The sequence below is a fragment of the Aspergillus fumigatus genome, chromosome 4, assembly GCF_000002655.1.
Source record: "Aspergillus fumigatus Af293 chromosome 4, whole genome shotgun sequence".
Taxonomy (NCBI): domain Eukaryota; kingdom Fungi; phylum Ascomycota; class Eurotiomycetes; order Eurotiales; family Aspergillaceae; genus Aspergillus; species Aspergillus fumigatus.
The window spans coordinates 267,658-287,448 of NC_007197.1; the positions used below are offsets into that span (position 1 = coordinate 267,658).

The 19,791-nt window shown below is 52.6% G+C and overlaps 6 protein-coding genes across 6 annotated transcripts; 3 read left to right on the plus strand and 3 right to left on the minus strand.

The window, feature by feature from the left end:
• Positions 1–395: 395 nt before the first annotated feature.
• On the minus strand, positions 396–3,578 carry AFUA_4G01000 (putative MFS transporter). The gene is made up of 3 exons (XM_741264.2): positions 3,260–3,578; positions 2,125–3,194; positions 396–2,067 (listed from the first exon to the last, which is right to left on the minus strand). Exons 2-3 carry the CDS (start codon positions 2,345–2,347, stop codon positions 776–778), a joined length of 1,515 nt encoding a protein of 504 aa, XP_746357.1. The 5' UTR covers positions 2,348–3,194; positions 3,260–3,578; the 3' UTR covers positions 396–775.
• Positions 3,579–4,477: 899 nt separating this feature from the next.
• On the plus strand, positions 4,478–8,078 carry AFUA_4G01010 (Zn(II)2Cys6 transcription factor). Its single transcript, XM_077804501.1, has 5 exons — positions 4,478–5,854; positions 5,910–6,085; positions 6,143–6,441; positions 6,490–6,713; positions 6,777–8,078. Exons 1-5 carry the CDS (start codon positions 4,988–4,990, stop codon positions 7,326–7,328), a joined length of 2,118 nt encoding a protein of 705 aa, XP_077660649.1. The 5' UTR covers positions 4,478–4,987; the 3' UTR covers positions 7,329–8,078.
• Positions 8,079–8,095: 17 nt separating this feature from the next.
• Positions 8,096–12,404, plus strand: AFUA_4G01020 (hybrid sensor histidine kinase/response regulator; the record flags this gene model as incomplete). The annotated part of the gene is made up of 6 exons (XM_077804502.1): positions 8,096–8,247; positions 8,973–9,899; positions 9,946–10,629; positions 10,675–11,703; positions 11,753–12,126; positions 12,172–12,404. 6 exons carry the CDS (start codon positions 8,096–8,098, stop codon positions 12,384–12,386), a joined length of 3,381 nt encoding a protein of 1,126 aa, XP_077660650.1. The 3' UTR covers positions 12,387–12,404.
• Positions 12,405–12,515: 111 nt separating this feature from the next.
• AFUA_4G01030 (uncharacterized protein) lies at positions 12,516–12,845 on the minus strand (the record flags this gene model as incomplete). Its single annotated transcript, XM_741261.1, has 2 exons — positions 12,516–12,682; positions 12,740–12,845. The coding sequence occupies 2 exons, from the start codon at positions 12,843–12,845 to the stop codon at positions 12,516–12,518; spliced, it is 273 nt and encodes a 90-aa protein (XP_746354.1).
• Positions 12,846–13,166: 321 nt separating this feature from the next.
• Positions 13,167–13,928, minus strand: AFUA_4G01040 (putative short chain dehydrogenase; the record flags this gene model as incomplete). Its single annotated transcript, XM_741260.1, has 1 exon — positions 13,167–13,928. One exon carries the CDS (start codon positions 13,926–13,928, stop codon positions 13,167–13,169), a length of 762 nt encoding a protein of 253 aa, XP_746353.1.
• A 1,352-nt stretch (positions 13,929–15,280) lies between these two features.
• AFUA_4G01050 (putative ABC multidrug transporter) lies at positions 15,281–19,744 on the plus strand (the record flags this gene model as incomplete). The annotated part of the gene is made up of 9 exons (XM_741259.2): positions 15,281–15,472; positions 15,519–15,563; positions 15,607–17,065; positions 17,110–17,707; positions 17,755–18,029; positions 18,078–18,156; positions 18,238–18,943; positions 19,001–19,597; positions 19,646–19,744. 9 exons carry the CDS (start codon positions 15,281–15,283, stop codon positions 19,742–19,744), a joined length of 4,050 nt encoding a protein of 1,349 aa, XP_746352.2.
• Positions 19,745–19,791: the final 47 nt, after the last annotated feature.

A 19,791-nucleotide genomic window follows, 5' to 3' on the forward strand; every position in this document is an offset into this window, starting at 1 on the left:
CTCGAAGTTCCGTTTCTCGGAAGTTCTCATGGCCATGTTTGATTCGCCAGTCGCACAAGTACACAGCGACCTGTTGTCAGCACGAGTAGCACATCAGCAATCCAGGAAAGCATTCGCTGCCTCCTTAGATCATCCTTTGCCACCGGCAGTAGTCTCGCCGTACAGTGTCAGTGCATCCCATCATCCCACTTCATCGAATAGCCTGCGAGAAGGCCTATTCGGTCCTTGTCCGAAGCCACAACATCGTTTGAAGACGGCGGGACTAGCGTGTGTCACTTGAACAGCGATTCCACCGACGATCGCATGAAAAGCATGGTTCGGTGTGCGCCTAGCCTGACTGAGCCGTCTGTAACTCGGCGTTCTCCGAAGATTAGCCATAAGAATTGGGAGCCCGTCGTTGAGTGGATGATGCCTGCTGCAGTGTACAGGCTGGGGTCTGGGGTTGAATTCTCCACTCAAGAAGTGTCTCGCTGCGGGGATGCAATGGGACAGGGATTATTAAGTACTAATTTACAAAACCTCCGACTCTCATTGGTTTATCCCGCCCCTCGACCAGAACAGGATGGCAACAACTAACCATGGCGATTCAGTAAGAGTACGGAGTACTGTGGTTGACTGACGGATAAAAAAGATCCCACAGAGTCATATTCATGATTCCTATATAGCCCATTGCTATCTCAGAATACAACAAGGAGTCCTGAATTAGTTGAGACACCGTTGAGTGGAGAAGGTCATGAGACCTGATATAACTACAGACGTAAGCACAGACATCCTCTTAGTCACGCCAGCGGAAAGCAGGATTGCGCCAATCAAGATCCTGAATCTGCAACAGGGACAGACCAGCCAGAGCCTGGTCAACATCCACCTTCTCGCGTCTCTTGTTGTCCCACCGCATCCATCCCCAGAGCAATGCTCCGAGAAGCATCGTCATGGACGAGGTGGCCAGGTTGAGACCGTTGCCAATATGATAATTCGGAGCGTCAAAGGGCAAAAACGACCATGTCGAGATCAAGCCGCCAATGTTACCCATCATCACCGTCGTTCCGATAGCCGATGACCGTGCAGTGTCAGATACCACGTTGTTCGATGCATTCGCATTGCACAGAGCGCCAAAGGCGAACGCACCGCTAGCAATCAAAAACGTCGCGCCGTAGCGGATCATGGCGTCAGTGCTGGCCAGGAACATGATGTACCCCGCCATCATTAGAGGGGGCCCAATCACGAAGAAGACCATGCGCCGGTCAAATCGCCAGCTGAGGAAGGGGAACAACACGGTGAAGAACGCCCCGACAACATATGGAGGAACAGTGTGCAGCTGCTGGGACACCACGCTGTTGTGTGGGTAGATGGTCCTGACAATCGTCGGTGCGAAGAAGGCCAGGCCTTGGACCGTGATATTGTTGAGGAGGAAAATGAACGAGGTGGCCAGGGTCACGGGGTTGAAGATACCCCGGAGCGTCTTCGCCTTGTCAATCTTGTCCAGCACTTCCGTGGTTCCCACACGCTCCGACTTGACTCGAGCGATCGCCAGGTCCTTCTCCTCCTGCGTCAGCCAGCGAGCGGTCGCAGGCCGGTCGGTAAGAGTAAAGAAAGAGATCAACGCGAGACCAATGGTAATGATGCCCTCAATGGCGAAGATCATGCGCCACGTGCGCAGGCCCCCAAAATGATCCAGTGATAGAATGCCCGAAGCCAGCAGGCCACCGAACGCGCCGGCCAGCGGCGCCATGACAATGTAAAGGGAGAGGCGGAAGGCAAGTTCACTGCGACGGTACCACCGGGATAGATAGTAAGCAATGCCCGGCATCATACCCGCTTCAAAGATACCGAGCAAGAATCTGACTCCTGACGCGGCGTGGATATTGTGGACAAATGCCGTGCCAAGCGAGCAGATCCCGAAGCCCAGCGTGATGGCGGGGAGGAACCAGCCCGGGCCAATCCACTTGCAGGCAATATTACAAGGAATTTCAAAGACAATGTAGCTGATGTAGAAGATGGATAACAGGGCATTGTAGTCGTAACCCTTCAAGCCGAGGTCTTTCTCAAACCCGGCGAGCTTGGCGTTACCTGAGGACAGGATCGTCGGTCAGGCCGTGTTCGATAAAAGGGGGAGGAATAACATACCGATATTTGCTCTGTCAATGAAGCAAAACAGATAAAGCAGTGAGACAGTAGGAACGATGTAGAGATCAATCTTCAGTCGAAGGCGAGATTCCGCTGCACGGTCGAATTCGACCAAGGCTCGACCATATTGGTCCGTTGCAACATGACCACGACTGGCGGCCTCGTGAGCTGTTTCATGGGCTAGAGTTGTTTTGAGTTCGGAAATGCCTTTTTCCTCCTCCATGACTTGTGAAAGATTATCGTTGTCTGGATACAGAGTCAATCAAGATAAAAGGTGTTGGACCCTGTCAAAGATTGACGAGGATGTTGACTACTGCGACAATGAGCTACCTAGGATATATGCAGCAGCGGTGATTTATAGCTTGATCTCACGTCGGATACGAGACTCGCCTCTGATCTGCCGAAACGTCAGGACGGGAGTGACTGTCGGAAGAGCGCGGGGACAGAGTCTGGAGTCCGGGGTCATCAAGATCTGGAACGTGGGGTAGAGCTAATGTTTAGAGCTGGTTCGGTATACGTCAAGCCTCACATCGACAAGGCATAGCCACAGCAGGGTGAAGAGACGGCACAGCTCAGCGGTAGTCAGACGGCAAATACCAGGGGGAGACAAGCTGACAAAGCTCAAAAAAACCGAGGTACCGACGGTAGGAGAACATAAAAAAACGGTCCATGCGTCTACTGTCCCTGTACTGTTGTGGAGATTCAGTATTCAAAATTCTATTCTACCTAGTCGCTTGGCACAACCACATCTTGTCAACCACGCACTGGCAGCCTGGCATGCGGACCACGGTTAGTGGTCTTGGGAGGAAGAATATCAGCGAATGAGCTGCGTACTATCCCCCTTCCAAGAAAACCAACGACCAATCCAATAGTTCCGGTCATACGGTCATATTAACGTTTTAGCGATGCTCCTTGGCTCTTGGCTGGCGTCCAATCTGGAGGCCGACGTGTCCAATCTGGAGTTCGACCACGAGACAACGCCCTCTCCCCACGAGAACTCAATGCAGCCTTGGCAAGTCCCAAAGCCAAATGCGTATCAGCTTGGGCAATTTTATGCGACAGAGATAGCACTGTGGGTTGAAGGCGTGAGTAAGCACACGCCACTTGTCTTCAACAGCGAGGACTGCAAACTTACCTGGACAAACCCCCTCAGGCCGGCATTGACAGAGGACGAGGAGGAACTGTGGAAGCGACAAAACACAAGGCGCCATCATAGAACTCCATAATATACATTCACTTACATACTCCTGCAACTGCAAGCAGATCGAAGGCCATAGTGCCGAATCGGAAGATTCCTAGGGGAGAGTGGAGTACAGGAGGTGGCGCTGGTCAAAACACCGTGACGCGTAGTCATTAACCAGCCAAAGCGCGTGACTTGACAACCATGCATTTTCCTCCCCGCGCTCCAGCTCTCGTTTCTTCTCCCCACAACCCCGGAATTTAAATCACCGACTCGTTATCGTTGAGTGACCAATGACAGTAGAACATTAGGAAGCATCAAGTGTGGGATGTGGGGAAAAGGTCGTTCCGACGAAGAAGTCGAATGGATCGGCTACTTGGCGGCTGCACTCAATGAGGTGCGGAATCAAAACAAGAGGTTCGGAAGGCGTCACTCTTCACCATGAGAGGAAAGCTCGAGTGAATGGCGCTGACCTCTTCTAGTCGACAGGCAGCAGGAATAAAATCACCAGCTCCATGATGCAAACCATCCTTAGAATATCTCCAATCGTCCAATTGCCGAACTTGGTCCATCAATTCTCGTCGCGTATTCAGCAGTCGCAATCACTTTACTCTTGCACGGCGCGCTACAGTGAACTTCTCATGTGTAGTCGGAAGATACAAACCGCACTAGTGGAAGGCTTATACTATCCTGTCTCACTCTGCTCTGATGGTCATCATTGCCAAGCTGCTATAGTACCGGAGCTCTTTGCATCCTCACTTCAGATAAAATCCTGTTCCCCCCAGCCGTGCCAAGGGGCGAGGCATGCCTTGGCATTTTCGCATATTACTGGCTGGGAAGAAAACAATAAAAAAAAGTGATAAAGCAACCCCTCATTATCCTTGACCTATGAGTCGAGCTAGATATCACACACAAGCTCTCCTGTTTGAACTAGTCTCTCCGAATGACGGAGTACTGTTCACCTCTTCACCCTTGCCTGAGCATCGGACGCTTGGTCTCCCTCCTGAATTAGTCTTTCCGAAGAGCGGAGTTCTCTTCTCCCATCATCCTTGACCTGAGCGTGGAGCCAACTATCGGATGCAGGCTCTCCTAGTTGAATCAAGTCTCTCCGGAGTACGGAGTAGACGTCAACCATTATCACACTGAGAATTCCTCTCTATTACAGTATCGTTCCAATTCAAAAGGCCTACCTAGATAGCTGAGGCTTGGCTGTAAGAGTCAACCACCAGGTATCGACGTACAGGCTGAGTCTAACCAGTTTAGCTGAAAGTTATACAAGCGATTTGCTAAGCTGCTATATTCTACACTATGCATCCGCAGAATGGCTGTTTCGCTTTTATAAATAGCTTGCGATCCCGCATGCATGAAGTGAGTACGGAGAGGACAAGTCATGGCTATTCCTGGTGGGATAGTCCAGAAAAGCAATAGACGTGGCCTCGGTCGCTCTTTTAGCATACTTAACCATCTCGTACTGTTTCAAGTGCTATCAACCTGAGCTTGAACGTCACAGAGCGTCTTTTCACCTCGGTCGATGATGTAACAAAACTGCAGGGTGGACAAACTCGGAAATACAGGTCAATCACGTGATGTAAATCCGAAGTTTTCTCTTGTGATGTACGTCGAGGACACTGCATTGAGATCAACTTGCCCCATCGGGTCCGGTTATTCCAGTTACGTTATCGAATGGCTGATACCCTTAAAACAGGCGAGCCATCCGGTTGGCGAATACCCAAGGCTTGTCAAGAATGCAGAAAGCGAAAAATCAAGTGCAATGGAGTCAACCCCTGCAAGACCTGTCGGGTGCGGAACACTCTATGTGTCTACCGGGATGTGATCCGGCAGCGCAAGAAAAAGAGGCATGGCCCTGTAGACGAGGGCCTGGCTTCCTGTGAATCTACGCGCACTGAGCTTGGTACACAGCAGCCATCCTCACCACCGCCCCAGCCGCTAGGCCGCCGGAACAAATCAGCCAGCTATACTTTCCACAACAGCGTTTCGGCAACGCACATGACCTCTCCGTCATGCAAGGTGCAACTATATTATGGACCGACGTCCCATTTTACCCTTATGCATGAGATCTATCGGGGTTTGGTTTCGAATCAAACCACTCATCCTGAGGAGCCGCAGGGAGAAGTCGAAGAGGCTGGGGCTGGGCTTGATATGTTCAGTGTTCGGGGCATCTTCTTCGGTACTCCAGCTGAGACGCATGATCCCAATAAGGGGATCGGTACGACAGTCGCACCGGTGATGTTCATGCCGTATGAGCTCGCCAGGGTATTTCTGCAAAGATTTTTGTCAACGCTGTACCATCTGGTACCATTCTGGTCCAAAGAGCTTTATGAGCGCCAGCTAGAAACCCTGTATCTTCCTTCCTCTGGTACCGGCTCTGACACTTGTACCAACTCCATCTTACTGATGGCTTTGGCCATGGGCTCCCTGGGCACACAGCGTTATCGCTGGGGAGATATTCTGTTTGAGCGGGTCAAGGCGTCTTGTCCTTCCTGGGACGACGTGGTGAATCTTGAGACTGTACAGCTGTCATTGATGATGATAAGTATATTCTGTTCTTGGTGATGCAAGTTTATGCCTGACGCTTGGCTAGCACGCCCATTATCAAACGGAGCAAGGTCGCCCCAATTCTTCCTTTCTCTACCTGGGCACAGCAGCGAGGAAGGCCATCTCAGCTGGCTTGCACAAGGAATCACCGACTGAAGGAGGGGAGGGCAGGGAAATGGTGGAGCAAAGACGATTGACCTTTTGGTCCTTATTCTTCTACGAGACGTTCGTCCTTGGTCACTGAGTCTGCTTTTGTCAACTAGTCTGCTGACGGCTTATTAGCTGGATTTGCTTTCATCTTGGTCGCCCAAGTTCGCTTTCTTCGAGGGACGTTGGCATTGCACCTCCCAAGGATCCATTCATCCTCATCCTCATACACCTCACAAACGTCATGGCTCGTTCGGCAAACGAAATTTACGGCCGACCACACGACTCATTGTTGCAAATGTGGAAGCTTGCCAGATCCATTACAGAAGACCTTCGTTGTTACGACGAGAAGATGAAGCTTGCTCTTGGCTTTGGGCTTGACAAATCACCCCAGCCTGGTGATGTTGGTGTTCAGCAGGCCATTCTCACAACCTGTAAGCCATTGACATGCAGATTGATGGACGGACGGCTAAGAAAGATAGTATACTATCACACCATTCTTTTGACATTCCGACCGTTCCTGATCTTTCGCGGGCGATGGCTGCGCGATACCAAAAAGTCTCCTTCCGCGACTGGGCCCAACACGACTAAACGTCCGACAGAAATGCCGGCGTGGCTGAACGAGGCGTGCGACCACGCGGTCCACGCTGCATGCAGGACTGTCCATCATCTATGTGAAGCTGCTATCGTCAATGAGTTTGTTCGGGTATGCTTCCTCCGTCTGCAAACACCGGATTTGTGCATTTGTCGGAGCTAAAAAAAAAGTTAGGAACTTCGCTATCATGGCTTCTTCCTGACCAGCGCTTGCTTTGCACTTATTTACGACTTCATGTATAACGAGAAAGTTGCAACTACACACCTTCCATGGGTTCACGTGGGCCTCCAATGTCTTGGAGCCATGCGGCCGGGGGATCCCATCACAAGCTCTATTTCAGCTATACAGACTGTCCTGAAGAAACTGTGCCCGTCGTATGAATGGGTGCCACCTGGACCTGTCCAGGGTCAGACATACGCACCAAACCTAACGAGCTCGGCATCAGCTACCCCCTATTCTAATGGTGTAGCACCGAGCCAAGTAAATCCTATGCGCGAAACTTTCCCTGGTGGCACTTTTCTGGGAGGGTACCTTCCTACAATGCCGAACATCCAAGTCAATCCGCTTCAAAGCGATATCCCGGAGGCCTCTGCTAGTGTTGTGAGCAGCGAGGATCTTCCGGATTTCAATTTGTCGGATATGGGATGGGATTTTGACTTTTCCACGATGGATCTGGAAGCATTCTTCTCTATCCAACCAACTATGAACCCATCGCAGCCACTTTAATCCGGACAGAATTAAGCGATTCACTGTATAGCTGTTGATCGCCGGCTTTGGCTTTACTACACTATTAACCGCCTTGGCACTTTTCGATCCCCTCAGATTGTCGATACCACCCTTGACACATGGCAATGCTACTATTTCCGGGCTGATCTCCGCTTCGTTTGAGCATAAACCTTGCTTTCCTAAGACCACGGGCTCTTCTGCGACCCATTGCTCTCTGAGTCCCATTTGAAGGAGGTAAATACTTTGTCCTCCGTGCTGAGAACAGTCTCCTGCTTTCAAACAGCCAGATCTCGTCCTCAGCCTGGTCGATACTGAGAGGGGGATGGATCAAGTTTCGCTTACAGGATCTTACTATTGTCGGGATTCCCCCGGTATGCACGGAGAGTGATTGAGCGATTACCCACCCGGAAGAGTCTGTTTCAAACCAGGAGGATTTGAACCTGTTAATAAATGCCACTATCTGAGCCGAGGACCAGATCCCGAGATGAAGTCATACACTTCTTAGCCATGCATGAGACTTTGATTACGAATTCCATTTTTGTATTCTGAGCAAGTTTCTCAGACTGAACAACGATGAAAATTGTCATACCTTGCGTCAAAAATTTATATTCGCTTCTCAAGGACAATGAGCTCTAGCAGGTGTGGGCAGTTGAATTGTTATAGAATGTCATCTCGGGTACATTCATCTCACTTGTCCGCCACGTAACAATATATATTTGTGACACTTACACAAAATCATCAATTTGCTACTATAAGATAATAGCTTCATGCCAACATTCTCGTCGTCCCCTGGAATCCCCAGTGGATGCACCACCTTCCGCATGCGGCATCCCCTCGCAAAAAAGTATCCCCGGACCTGTCCACGGCTCATGAAGGAAGAGAATGCTGGAACCAAACCAGACACTCTTCTACTTACGGAGTAGGAGGAATTGCACTGACGGTACTGGATCCCGTCTCTCTGGTTAAACCAAAACTGTCGAATGTATCGATCTGCGACCGCCTGTCCTTGTCTCCCTCGCACTCCTTTCTCCACATAGGGAAGAAACAACAGGATTAGATGGCTGGCATTTCTCATGCTTGATCTTTTCATTACTAAAGGATCGTCGGGATCATCCTGCCCCACAAATGTCGGTCTTGGCTGTGAATTCGGTAGATTTACTTAGCAGCAGGGTGACATTTACCAAGGAACCATGGACGAATGCTGAAGTCAACGATCGACCGGATCCATCCGTGAGCACACAGCAGATGGGTGATCAGCCAATGACACCCTGAACTGCATTGTCCAGCCTACCTAGCTATTTGCTGACTATTTTGTTGTCCATGGTCTAGACAAACACAGGAGATAATTATTATTTTCCCCACAGTTTGGCCGGGATTCAACTCTTCATCAGTCCGTCCGCATTTTCCGACATGTACTCTGTCTATTCTTGTTCCAAGGCTCCATATACCTTGCCGTCCTGCATCGATCTCTGATCACGGACAAGTTTGTATGACCTAGCCTAGGATGCGTTGCTAAGTGATCATGTCACTGTTCGGCTCTGCGGTGTCACCTCGACTGAGCACTGCCCAAAGAACAGTTCGAGAACAGGAGGAGTATGTCTCATGCTTCATGCTGCGTTGAACGAGGCTTTACTGACTGAATAGATTTCGTTCGTCTCATTCTCAGGATGGAGTCAACGAGCCCCTTGAGGCAGCCAGTGCGCGAGGGACAATCCGTCGGCGAGATAAGTCAAATTCGGCGGCATCCTTGATCGCTTACGCACAATTGGCGGCGTATCGGTTGGGCTGCAGCCAGTCGTTTGTGGTTCGTTTCGAGCGAGGGCAGGCAAATATCATTGCGGAAGCATCGCCTTCTCTCCTGTTAGAGGGAGGGGGCGGGGTTGGTGTTGACGAGGGTCACCGGCAAGCAAAGGTGTTGAGCCTGCGCCTGGCTGATGGTCGTGTCGTCAATACTCCCAATGTTATTGCTGACAGCACCCGATGTGTCATACGTGATCTCACACAGGACAATCCTTCTGACAACCAGGAGATCCAGTTCTTTGCAGCGGTCCCGATTTATGATGTAAACAAAGATACTATGGGCGCTGTTTGTGTGGTAGACAAGACGCCACATCTGGGTTTTGGAGACAGCGAGGTCACAAGCATGCAAGAAATTGCTGATCTGGTTGCTTGTAACATCAAGGATAAATCGGCTGAAGAGGACCACCTTCAAGCAGAGCGGCTTATCAAGGGTCTGACCACTTTCGTCAGCTGTCAGGTCGTCCCTGACCTTGAGCAAGGCTATCACTTCAAGAGACGGCCATCGTACCTTCCTGGTATCGATGATCTTTCGCTGTCGGAGAAATGTAGCGTGGGCTCGCCACAATACACACATCCTCAAACCCCGGGAACCCCGCCAAACCAGCTCTTTTCAAGAATCCACGAAAGAAGGAATTCAGTGACTGTTATCGAGGGAAGCACAGTATCCCACTCGATGTCGTTTTTGTTCTCCCGTGCTAGTGCTTTACTGCAGAAATGTATGGAGCTCGATGGCGTGCTTTTTCTGGACGCCACCCGAAGTAACGCTCGAAGGTTGGTCTCGCCCGACAGTACTCGTCAATCAATCTAACATCTCTAGCTCCTGCTCTCCTAGCATGAGTGACCTGGAAGTACTCTCCAAGGATGGCGATTCGTGCATCAACTCGCCGGGCCTGTCCGCCGGCGCTTGGCGAGAGAGGGTATGCGAGCCTTTGGGCTGGGCGTCATCGGGCTCGGCAAATCGCTGTACCTCGCAATATTCGATCTCAGAAGGCTTGCTGCATGACTTGTTTGCCGCGTACCCAAAAGGCGCCATCTTTAATGCCAGCACCCTCGTTGACTGTACTAGTCAGAGATGTGGTCATGACACGGATGCAAGGGGATTGCGCCATCACACGATCATCCTGCGCCTGGTACAAGACCTTCCTGAGGCCAGGTCACTTCTTTTTCTCCCAATGTGGAACTGGAAATCATCGCGCTGGCTGGCTGGTGCCCTGTTGTGGACATGTGACATCCAACGATCTTTTGAACAAACCGATTTGTTCTATGTCAAGGCATACGGTGACGCAATTGTGTCCGAAGCGGCTCAAATAGACTGGCAGGCGACGGAAAAGTCCAAATCAGATTTACTGTCATCCGTCAGCCACGAGCTAAGATCACCGCTTCATGGCATGCTTGCCAGTGTAGAGCTGTTGCGCACCACCGATCTTCAACCGGCTCAGCTGGATATGCTGACGATGATTGAAACCTGCGGCCTGACATTGATGGACACGTTGAATTATCTGTGAGTTGGCAGCTCCGATGCACGATCTCACTAACATTAATGAAGGCTGGATTTTACGAAAATCAACAATCTGACCAGTGCGGACGCAAAGAATGATACCGAAACCTCTCTCGTCGATCTAGCATGCGAATTTAATTTGGACACTCTGGTAGAGGATGTTGCGGACACCCTGTATGCAGGTCATCGGTCCCCGATCAATGCTTCCCAAGTCGCTGGTCGGTACCTGCCTAGCGGGTCGATGGGAATTATATCTGCCAAGGGCACCGAGAGCGCTACGGAATCGAATGATTTATCAGTCATCGTGGGGGTTGAGCCAGGAAATTGGAAAGTGCGATCCAACCCTGGCGGATGGAGACGAATTGTCATGAACCTGCTCGGCAATTCATTTAAGTTCACCAAGTCGGGTTTCATTGAGGTCACCCTCGCCAGGAAGATGGAGGGAACCGGCGGCACCAAGAGGGTGTATGCTCATTTGACAATTACAGATACTGGATGTGGCATCGCTCCGGAGTACCTGGAGCACAAACTATTTCAACCATTTACCCAGGAGGACATCCTGACGGAAGGGGTTGGCCTGGGGCTAAGTATTGTCGACCGACTGGTGACAAATGCGGGTGGCCAGATTGACGTGAAGAGTACCGTCGGTATTGGAACTCAATTCGAAGTGTACATTCCCGTTGAATTTGTCGATACACTGGACGAAGGTGCTCCTGAGCAACAGCAACCACAGAGTGTGTCAGTCTCTCGGGTTTGTCTGGTCGGCCTGAACGTGTTTTCCAGTATGAAGACGTCAAGCCAAAGGCTGAGTGTTAACACGAAGAGGAGGTTGTCAGTTCGCAGTGCATTGAGCAATGCAATCCTCAGCCAACCTGGCTGGACAGTCTCCTTTGCCGACACTTTGTCTCAAGCGAAGGGAGATATTGGTATTATCGAGGAGAGCAGTCTGGCTGAAAAGGCAGACCTAGAGCAAATAACTACAGACCTGACGAGACTGATCATACTAGGACAGTATGGTAGTGGCCCATCCGTCGATCCTGCCACGAAAAAGCTGGATGTGGTCTACGTTCCTCAACCGTAAGCAGCACCAAAGTCTGAGCAAGAGTGAAACTAACCGGACAGACAGACTCACGCCTCGAAAGCTCATCGGCGCCCTACATACCCTTTCCAACTTGCCCGAAGCAAGGGAACAGATCGGTAGTTCCGATAGTATGCCACATCGTCAACGCAGCTTATCGGAAGCTTTTGTCCTGGCCAAACAGACCGAGTCACCACCAGTGGTGGAGGGTTTAGAGTTAGGCGAGTTCCGTGGCTCGACACCCAAGGCTTCAACAACGACCGATCGCCACGTCCTGATTGTGGACGATAATGACATCAATCTCAAAATTTTGGCTACTTTTATGCGCCGCATCGGCTGCAGCTATGAGACAGCGACCAACGGACTCGTGGCGCTGGAGAAGTACCAGCAGGCCCAGCGCCAGTTCAACTACGTCCTGATGGGTAGGTTGCCTCTTTTGGGAGTTATGGTCCAGCTAACCGCAATAGATCTTTCAATGCCGGTCATGGATGGGATTATCTCCACAAGCAAGATTCGAGAGTACGAGGAGGAGAATTCCCTTCCCCGGGCCGCCATCATGGCCGTGACCGGGGTTGCATCGGCGACAATGCAGCAACAGGCATTTGCCGCGGGGATCGACGATTTTCTTGTGAAACCTCTTTCACTGCGTGATTTGAAACGAGTGATGATGAACATTGCATGATGACTTTAGCAGCAAAATGTACCAGTTATATACCACAGCTTCAATAAGAGCCTTGCCACTGATTCCACAATACACCAAGCTAGGAACCTCCAACATATACTCCAATAGTATATGAATACTCAAGTTCAGCTAACAACCATGACTCCCTTCCGTCGCCGGGTCTGTACACCCATTCGGACACACCTTTGCATGCCCCACATCCCCCGGATTCTTGCAGTGGAAGAGCACGTTCTTCAAGTCCGTAGTCTCCAGATCCTCCGCCTTGAGAACAACCTCGAGGTCCGCCTCGGTGAATCCTGCATCCACTGTCCGTTAATAAATGCCATCATGGAAATGTGCGAGGAAAGGAGTACCCTTATCAGCAATGAGCTTTTTAGCGCAGTAATCGAAGCTCGGCGTGCATGTTTTTGCGCCTAGAGCGACGCCAGCCAGCGCGAGGACGAAGAGGGTTGGTTTCATTTTGGGTTGTCGGTGTTTGTCTGCGATTGGGACGGTGAAGGGTACTTATGCGGTTGTTATTTGTCTCGGACGAGGTATTTTTCTGGACTGGAATGCCTGGAATGTGGTCGGAGAGGTTGGCATGGATGACGGCGCGTGGCATGTAACTGTGCGTCATACCGGGCTTCAGGTTGACCTGGATCTCGTACGAGCTACAAAACAGATATGTGGGATGGGAATTCATCTATGACGCACCTCTTTAAAGTTGAGGATGCGGCTTGGGGAGATATTGTTGGTTGTAATGTTCCATCTCTTGAGATAGTCTATTATCAAGACAGAGATTTAATGCAACCGCAACGTAGCCAACCCCCCATCAATAACAACTTGCTCCCCCGTCGTGAAGGTCGCCTCGAACCCCAGAAACGCCACCGCCCGAGCCACCTTTTCCGGCTCTGCAGTCCTCCCCATCGGCGTACTCTTCACCCCCTGCCTCTCAAACTCCACCAACTCCTCCCTCGACGCCCCCACCACCCCCATCGTAGGCGTCCTCACGAAGCCCGGCGACACAGCATTCACACGCACCTGCACACCCACCAACTCCGCCGCCAGCGTCTGCACCAACGAATGCACCGCCGCCTTGGACGCCGAGTACACGCTCATCCCCGGGATGCCCATCTGATTCGCTACAGAGGTGGCAAAGACAATCGCCCCGCCGGGTGCGACCATCGGCGCGAGTTTCTGCGCGGCGAAGTACGCCCCGAAGACGTTTGTGTCGACGGTGCGGCGGAAGGAAGCCTCCGAGACGTCTGCGAAGGGCTCCAGCGCGGCGTAGCCCGCGTTGATGAAGAGGAGATCGATTGTGCGGCCATTCCCGAAGAAGGACGAGGCTGTCTTGACGAGGGCGTCGATGGATGCTACCGAGGTGATGTCGCAGGGGAGGACTTTGGCGGCGGGGCCGAGCTGGGCTTGCGCGGAGCGGATGGGGTCCGGGCTGCGGCCCGTGACGAGGACTTTGGCGCCGTGGGAGTGGAGGAGCTGGGCGGTTGCGAGGCCGATGCCGTGGCTGCCGCCAATGATGAGGGCTGTTTTGTTTGCGTAGGACATTGCGGATACTGCGCGGTGTGGTTGGTAGGCTGAGGGGGAGGGTGTTGATGATGAGTTGGGTTCTTCGAGCATGGTTCATAACTTATATGCGTCTTCCCTATCCATTTCATTTGACTTGAACAACACAGCTTGCTGACCAATTCTGTATTTCTAATCACGGCTCTGAGTATATACAGTGTGTCACGATGTGAGATGGAGATGGAGCTCGTATTTCTCCTTGGCTACTTGGCATTCTGCGGTTCTGTGAGTCAATCTTGCTCAAAGATGTCGGCTATTAGAAATCAACATAACATGTGGTCTGACAAATCAGTGAAGCAGTCCATTCTGTGACGAGATATGGTTCCATGAGATAGTTGGCACCATGGGATGCTGCAACCTGATGATGGATAAGAGTTGGACGACCACCCGGGACTAGTCTGTCAGTCACTCCGCGTCAGTAAGACAACTGATGCTAATGTCCGTAATCCAGCCTGCTTAGCGAATGATATCTCTAATGTCGTTTGCTCTCCGGTGAGGTACCAGATGTCTCATATACTGATAGATGCCAACGCGTTTGGCGGAGCCAACAACCGCATCCTTCAGAAGAAGAGAGCCGGAAGAGTCTGATATGTTGTTTTGTACCTCAGAAGCGGTAGGACAGTAGGGTGGTGAAGTCAGCGGAGTGTGACCTTGGACGACCAAGTCAATTCTAACCGCGATCCTGAATCCCGGTTATAGCATTGCACACAGGCCACTATGCTGGTTAAATTGTGTTTACAGCGTTGACACCTGAGCAGCCTGCCATCCGCAACAGGTAATTCGCCCATTTCTGCTGTGCTGGGTGGCAGGTCACTACTTCTAAGGAAGTGTATCCGGGGACGACAGGTTAAGCTTGTGGCCGTCGGCATTATGGCAATGACAGGGGTGCCTGCTCATACTGTGGAGATCCGATACTAATATGCAACAAGGCGCATTGATCCCATCTCGCCAAGGCTCATTTGATAGCGACGGATCTCAAAGAAGACATGATCAGCAAAGGGGACCAGTTTGATCCAGCTCGTAGCTCCAAGATCTAGAGCTCTATACCGGCGAGAATTCTTCCCAGTGGTACTAGTGGAGATGCTCCTACCTTGGCCTTAGGGCTTGATGAAACATATATCCGATGCTCGGGATGCCGAATGTGAGGGAAAGTTTTGATTGGAGCTCGAACAATGGAACCGGATTTACGGATGTAAGTCTCAGATCTCTGGATTTACGGATCAATACGCATGAAGCTGACCTTGTATAAATAGAAAGGTTGGAACGAGCTGGCTCTGGAGAGCTATTTCCAGGGACGAGCTCTTTAGTTTCAAAGGTTAAGCTGATCGTGCAGAATGGACACGCCCTCATCCGGCACGATTGACCTCGAGCACGGCGAGGCAGGCCTACGGAAGCGACTAACCCTCACGTTCCGGAGTGTCAGTGTCCATGTTACAGCGCCGGATGCCGCCTTGGGGGATACGCTGCTCTCCGTGGCGGATCCGCGGCAGTTCCTTGGCTTCTTGAAAGGGAGTCGGCCAAAGAGGGTATGTCGGTTCTGATTGCCCCAAAGGCCAAATGCTAACGGAACAGACCATCCTGAAAGATGTCAGCGGGCAGGTCAAGCCAGGCGAGATGGTAAGTTGATCCCCATGCCGTGTTGACGCAACTAACTCGTCAGTTACTGGTCCTCGGTCGGCCCGGATCAGGGTGTACCTCGCTTCTGCGCGTGCTTTCCAACGACCGCGAATCCTTCGACGAAGTCATCGGCGAAACCCGATACGGCAGTATGGACCATGTTGCTGCGAGACGCTTCCGCCAGCAGATCATGTTCAACAATGAGGATGACGTGCATTTCCCCACGCTGACGGTCAACCGCACCATGAAGTTCGCCCTGCGAAATAAGGTGCCCCGGGAACGGCCAGATGGACAAGGATCGAAGGAGTTTGTGCAGGAGCAGCGGGATAACATCCTCTCAGCGCTGGGAATCAGGCACACGACAAAGACACTGGTGGGAAATGAGTTTATCCGCGGTGTCTCTGGTGGTGAACGAAAGCGGGTGTCTCTCGCCGAAGTGATTGCCGGACAGAGCCCGATACAAGTCTGGGATAACCCGACCAGGGGCCTTGACTCCAAGACGGCAGTTGAGTTTGCTCGTCTGCTGCGCCGGGAGGCGGATATGAACCAGAAGACGATGGTTGCTACTATGTACCAGGCTGGCAATGGCATCTACAATGAATTCGACCAGGTACTGGTGCTGGCAGATGGACGGGTGACCTACTACGGACCGCGCCAGCTGGCAAAGAGCTACTTTGAGGATATGGGCTTTGTCTGTCCGAAGGGAGCCAACGTTGCTGATTTTCTGACCTCCGTGACGGTGCTCACTGAGCGCATTGTACGGCCCGGGATGGAGGACAAGGTTCCCAGCACCGCCGAGGAATTCGAGGCCCGCTACCGCCAGAGCGACATCCACCAGAAAGCAATGGAAGGATTCGACCCACCGGAGAAACTCACCCACGAGGTGGACGAGCTGACGGCGGCTGTGGCCAGCGAGAAACGCAAGCGGCATCTGCCTCGCAGCCCAAGTGTGTACACTACGAGTCTGTGGGAGCAGATACAGGCGTGCACCATCCGCCAGTTCCAGATCATGGCTGGGGATCGACTGTCTCTCATCATTAAGGTGGTATCAGCTATCCTGCAGGCCCTGGTATGCGGAAGTCTATTCTACAACCTCAAAGACGACAGCTCGTCCATCTTCCTGCGCCCCGGCGCCCTCTTCTTCCCAGTTCTCTACTTCCTTCTCGAGTCCATGTCCGAAACGACGGCCTCGTTCATGGGCCGGCCCATTCTCTCGCGCCAGAAGCGGTTCGGATTCTACCGGCCAACGGCATTCTGCATCGCCAACGCCATCACCGATATCCCCGTGGTGCTGGTGCAGGTCTCTTGCTTCTGCATCATCCTATACTTCATGGCGGCGCTACAGATGGACGCCGGTCGATTCTTCACCTATTGGATCATCGTCATCGCCAACACTCTCTGTTTCATGCAGATGTTCCGCGCGGTAGGCGCCCTCTGCAAGCGATTCGGCAATGCATCCAAGATCACCGGGCTGCTGTCGACCATTTTCTTCGTCTACGGGGGTAAGAATCGCCTCGCTTTCGTAATGACGGCACTAACGGCTTAGGCTACCTCATCCCATACGAGAAAATGCACGTCTGGTTCCGCTGGATCTTCTATCTCAACCCTGGCGCGTACGCCTTCGAGGCCCTCATGGCCAACGAGTTCGTGGGCAAATCGCTTCAGTGCGTGCAGCCGGACTATATTCCCTATGGATCTGGATATCCCGGCTCGGAATCGCCGTACCGGGGGTGCTCAATCCCCGGTAGCGAGGGCGATGTGATACTCGGGGCGGCGTATATCCGCGCGCAGTATAATTACTCATGGCATCATATCTGGCGGAGCTTCGGGGTTATCATCGGCTTCTGGGTGTTCTTCATCGTTCTGACGGCGTTAGGGCTTGAGTTGCTCAATAGCCAGGGCGGATCGTCTGTCCTGCTGTACAAGCGGGGGAGCCAGAAGACAAGATCGGAAGACACCACGACCCCAGTGCAAGAGGCCGCGCGGGCGTCGCATGCCAAGCAGTCGACCTTCACCTGGCATGACCTCGACTACCACGTCCCCTACCAAGGACAGAAGAAACAGCTCCTGGATAAGGTGTTTGGGTTCGTGAAGCCCGGGAACCTGGTTGCGCTGATGGGGTGCTCTGGCGCAGGAAAGACGACGTAAGCAAAGGTGCTCGCGCCATGAATCAACGTAGCTGACGGAACAGGCTTCTGGATGTGCTGGCCCAACGCAAGGACAGCGGCGAGATCTACGGCTCGATTCTGATTGACGGCCGGCCGCAGGGCATTAGTTTCCAGCGGACCACGGGATACTGCGAGCAGATGGACGTGCATGAGCCGACGGCCACGGTCCGGGAGGCACTGGTCTTTTCGGCGCTGCTGCGCCAGCCGGCTCATGTTCCGCGCGAGGAGAAACTGGCGTATGTGGATCACATCATTGATCTCTTGGAGCTGCGCGATATCAGCGACGCATTGATTGGAGGTAGGTACGTTGCCAGAAACTGTCGACGCATAGCTGACGCTGCGACAGTTCCTGGCGCCGGGTTGAGCATCGAACAGCGGAAGCGAGTCACGCTTGGGGTGGAACTCGTCGCCAAGCCTACTCTTCTGTAAGTGTGACAATATTATGATAGAGCAATCTATAAGTGGTCTCCGGCAGATTACTAACAGCAGCATTGCGTGCGCATTAGCTTTCTGGATGAACCTACCAGTGGCCTGGACGGGCAGTCCGCGTACAACATCATTCGCTTCCTGAGGAAGCTCGTCGACGGCGGCCAGGCGGTGCTGTGCACGATCCACCAGCCCTCGGCCGTTCTCTTCGAGGCCTTCGACTCGCTGCTGCTGCTCGCGCGCGGCGGAAAGATGGCGTACTTTGGCGAAACGGGCAAAGACTCGCAGACCGTGCTGGACTACTTCGCTCGCCATGGAGCCCCATGTCCTCCGGACGAGAATCCCGCAGAGCATATCGTCGAGGTGATTCAAGGCAACACTGACAAGCCCATCGACTGGGTGCAAGTGTGGAACGAGTCCGAGGAGAAACAGCGCGCGCTGGCCCAGTTGCAGACCCTCAACGCCCGGGGCAAAGCCGACGCGGACTACGTCGAAGACACAGCCGACTACGCGACGTCAAAATGGTTCCAGTTCACCATGGTGACGAAGCGGCTCATGGTCCAGCTGTGGCGGTCGCCAGACTACGTGTGGAATAAGGTCATTCTGCATGTGTTTGCGGCGCTGTTCAGCGGGTTCACCTTCTGGAAGATCGGCGACGGCGCGTTCGACCTGCAGCTGCGGCTGTTTGCCATTTTCAATTTCATTTTCGTGGCGCCAGGGTGCATCAACCAGATGCAGCCGTTCTTCCTGCATAACCGAGATATCTTTGAAGCGAGAGAAAAGAAGGTACTGTCGTATCCCTATATACTCCTTGACCCCTTTCAACAGTGCTAAAGCCCATAGTCCAAAATCTACCACTGGCTCGCCTTCATCGGCGCGCAGACTGTCTCCGAAATCCCCTACCTCATTCTCTGCGCCACCCTCTACTTCGCCTGTTGGTACTTCACCGCGGGATTCCCTACCACGGCCAGCATCTCAGGACACATGTATCTGCAGATGATCTTCTACGAGTTCCTGTACACATCGATCGGACAGGGGATCGCGGCGTACGCGCCCAACGAGTACTTCGCGGCGGTGATGAACCCCGTGCTGATCGGCGCGGGGCTGGTCAGCTTCTGCGGCGTGGTGGTGCCCTTTTCGCAGATGCAGCCGTTCTGGCGCGACTGGCTGTACTACCTCGATCCGTTCACGTACCTGGTTGGCGGGCTGCTGGGTGAGGTCCTCTGGGATGTGGAGGTGCGCTGTGACCCGTCTGAGCTGGTGCGATTTCGTGCGCCGCTGGGACAGACGTGTGGGGAGTACATGGCTGCGTTCCTGGCTGAGAAGCCGGGATATCTGGTTGATGGGAATGCAACGGCTTGTGAGTTCTGTCAGTATTCGACTGGGGCGGACTATGCGCGGACGTTTAACCTGAAGGAGCGGTATTACTCTTGGAGAGATGTAAGTCTTCCCCCGTTGCGAGTAACAAGAGCGATGCTGACGGTGTAGACCGGGATTACGGCGCTCTTTTGCGTTTCAAGCTATGCGATGGTGTTTCTGATGATGAAGTTGAGGAGCAAGAAGACCAAGAGCGCGAGGTCGGAGTAGACAACCTTATATAGACAAGATAATATGGACAAGGAGAAATCTATAGA